Genomic DNA, 1,690 nt, shown 5'->3' on the forward strand with positions numbered 1-1,690 from the left:
TTGATTAGTTAATACCAATTTGATGGTGAGTACAAATGGACCCCGTTCTGCTGCTCTTGTGGTGCCCCACTGGTGCATTTTAGATTCTGATTTTAAGATATCTTTGGCGTAGATGTTTCAGGAAACTATCTGATTATGAACCATTATAAAAATATGATAATAATGGGAAACAATACTTTTGGAACATAGTATACTTTCACTTTTCTACCCCCAAATCCTGTGACATTATAATTGTCTACATTACACAGGTGAGTTAACCAAGGCTGAGAACATTTAAGGTCATCCAACTGAAGTTACCACTTCCCATTACATCCCCTTGGCCTCCAAGAAAACATTTCTTCCCCACAGTTTCTTCATTGCATTCTTTACTTCTGCATTTCTCAGTGTATAAATCAAAGGATTTAACATGGGTGTGATAATGGTGTAAAATACAGCCACCATCTTATCCTCTGAAAAGGTAGTGTCAGGGCGCATGTACATAAAAGTACAGGGGCCAAAGAAGATAATGACCACAGCAATGTGTGAGCCGCAAGTGGAGAGAGCTTTGCGCCTGCCTTCTGCTGACTGCTTTCTCAGGGACAACAGGATGATGGTATATGAGATTAGCAATATAACAAAGCTCCCCAGAGCAATGGTACCACTGTTGGCTGTCACGACAACACCAACAATATACGTGTCTGTGCAGGCAAGTTTCAGCACGGGGTGGACGTCACAAAAGTAGTGATCTATCTCATTGGGTCCACAAAAGGGTAGTTGAACTACCAGAGCCACTTGGATAATGGAGTGTAAGAACCCACCTACCCATGTCCCCAGCAACATTTTATTACATCTTCCCCAGTCCATGATGGTCCTATAATGCAAGGGTTTACATATAGCCACGTAACGGTCATAAGCCATTACAGTAAGGATGAAGATCTCAGTGCAACCAAAGAAATGTACCCCAAAGAGTTGCAACATGCACCCCGCATAGGAGATAGTTTTGTTCTTTGCTAACAGGTCAGTGATCATCTTGGGTGCCGTGACGGAAGAGTAACAAATGTCCACAAAAGACAAGTAGTTGAGGAAGAAATACATAGGAGACTTGAACAGGTTGCCCAGACACACTGTCAGCATGATGAGGAGATTTCCCAGAAGAATGACTGTGTAGAAGAAAGAAAACACCACTAAGCAAACTTTTTCAACCTCTGGGCTCTGGGAAAGGCCCCAGAAAATGAATTCAGTGACATTGTTTATTTTTTCCATGGAATGAATCCACAAGGCCAAGTTCCCAGGAGGCAATTAAATTACCTGCAAGAAACATAAAAAGGATATACAGCATTTATTTTTAACTCAGAAACAATGGATAACCGTAGCAGTTGAAAATGGAAAAATGGGTACTTACTGCTGATTGGCATGCATATTTAAGGAAATTGAAGTGTATCTCTTCTGGTGATGTTATTATGCCTCAATATAATATCCCATTCATTCACTTCAGATGCGGAAGTGAAGTCCAGAGAGTTAAAGGAAATCCCTTCAATCTCACATGTTGCCAAACCTCTCTCCTCTCTCATCTTTTATCAAGGTTTATTCATCTGTTTCTAAAATTGATTTAGTTCTTATTTTGTATAAGGCACTCAGTTTTGAAACAATTTCTGTATTTTTGGATATGATAACATTTATCTATCTGAAAATGTTTGCTTTATTCCTGACC

The 1,690-nt window shown here is 39.9% G+C and overlaps 1 protein-coding gene across 1 annotated transcript; it reads right to left on the reverse strand.

Moving 5' to 3' along the window:
• Positions 1 to 306: 306 nt before the first annotated feature.
• On the reverse strand, positions 307 to 1,242 carry LOC105820392 (olfactory receptor 4S2). Its single transcript, XM_012656867.1, has one exon. The coding sequence runs from the start codon at positions 1,240 to 1,242 to the stop codon at positions 307 to 309; it is 936 nt and encodes a 311-aa protein (XP_012512321.1).
• Positions 1,243 to 1,690: the final 448 nt, after the last annotated feature.

This window comes from Propithecus coquereli, unplaced genomic scaffold, assembly GCF_000956105.1.
Source record: "Propithecus coquereli isolate 6110/MARCELLA unplaced genomic scaffold, Pcoq_1.0 Scaffold522, whole genome shotgun sequence".
Classification (NCBI taxonomy): domain Eukaryota; kingdom Metazoa; phylum Chordata; class Mammalia; order Primates; family Indriidae; genus Propithecus; species Propithecus coquereli.

Bases quoted from the DNA above. Each gene is read 5' to 3' on its own strand.
- LOC105820392 (XM_012656867.1), bottom strand. From the start codon at position 1,242: ATGGAAAAAATAAACAATGTCACTGAATTCATTTTCTGGGGCCTTTCC.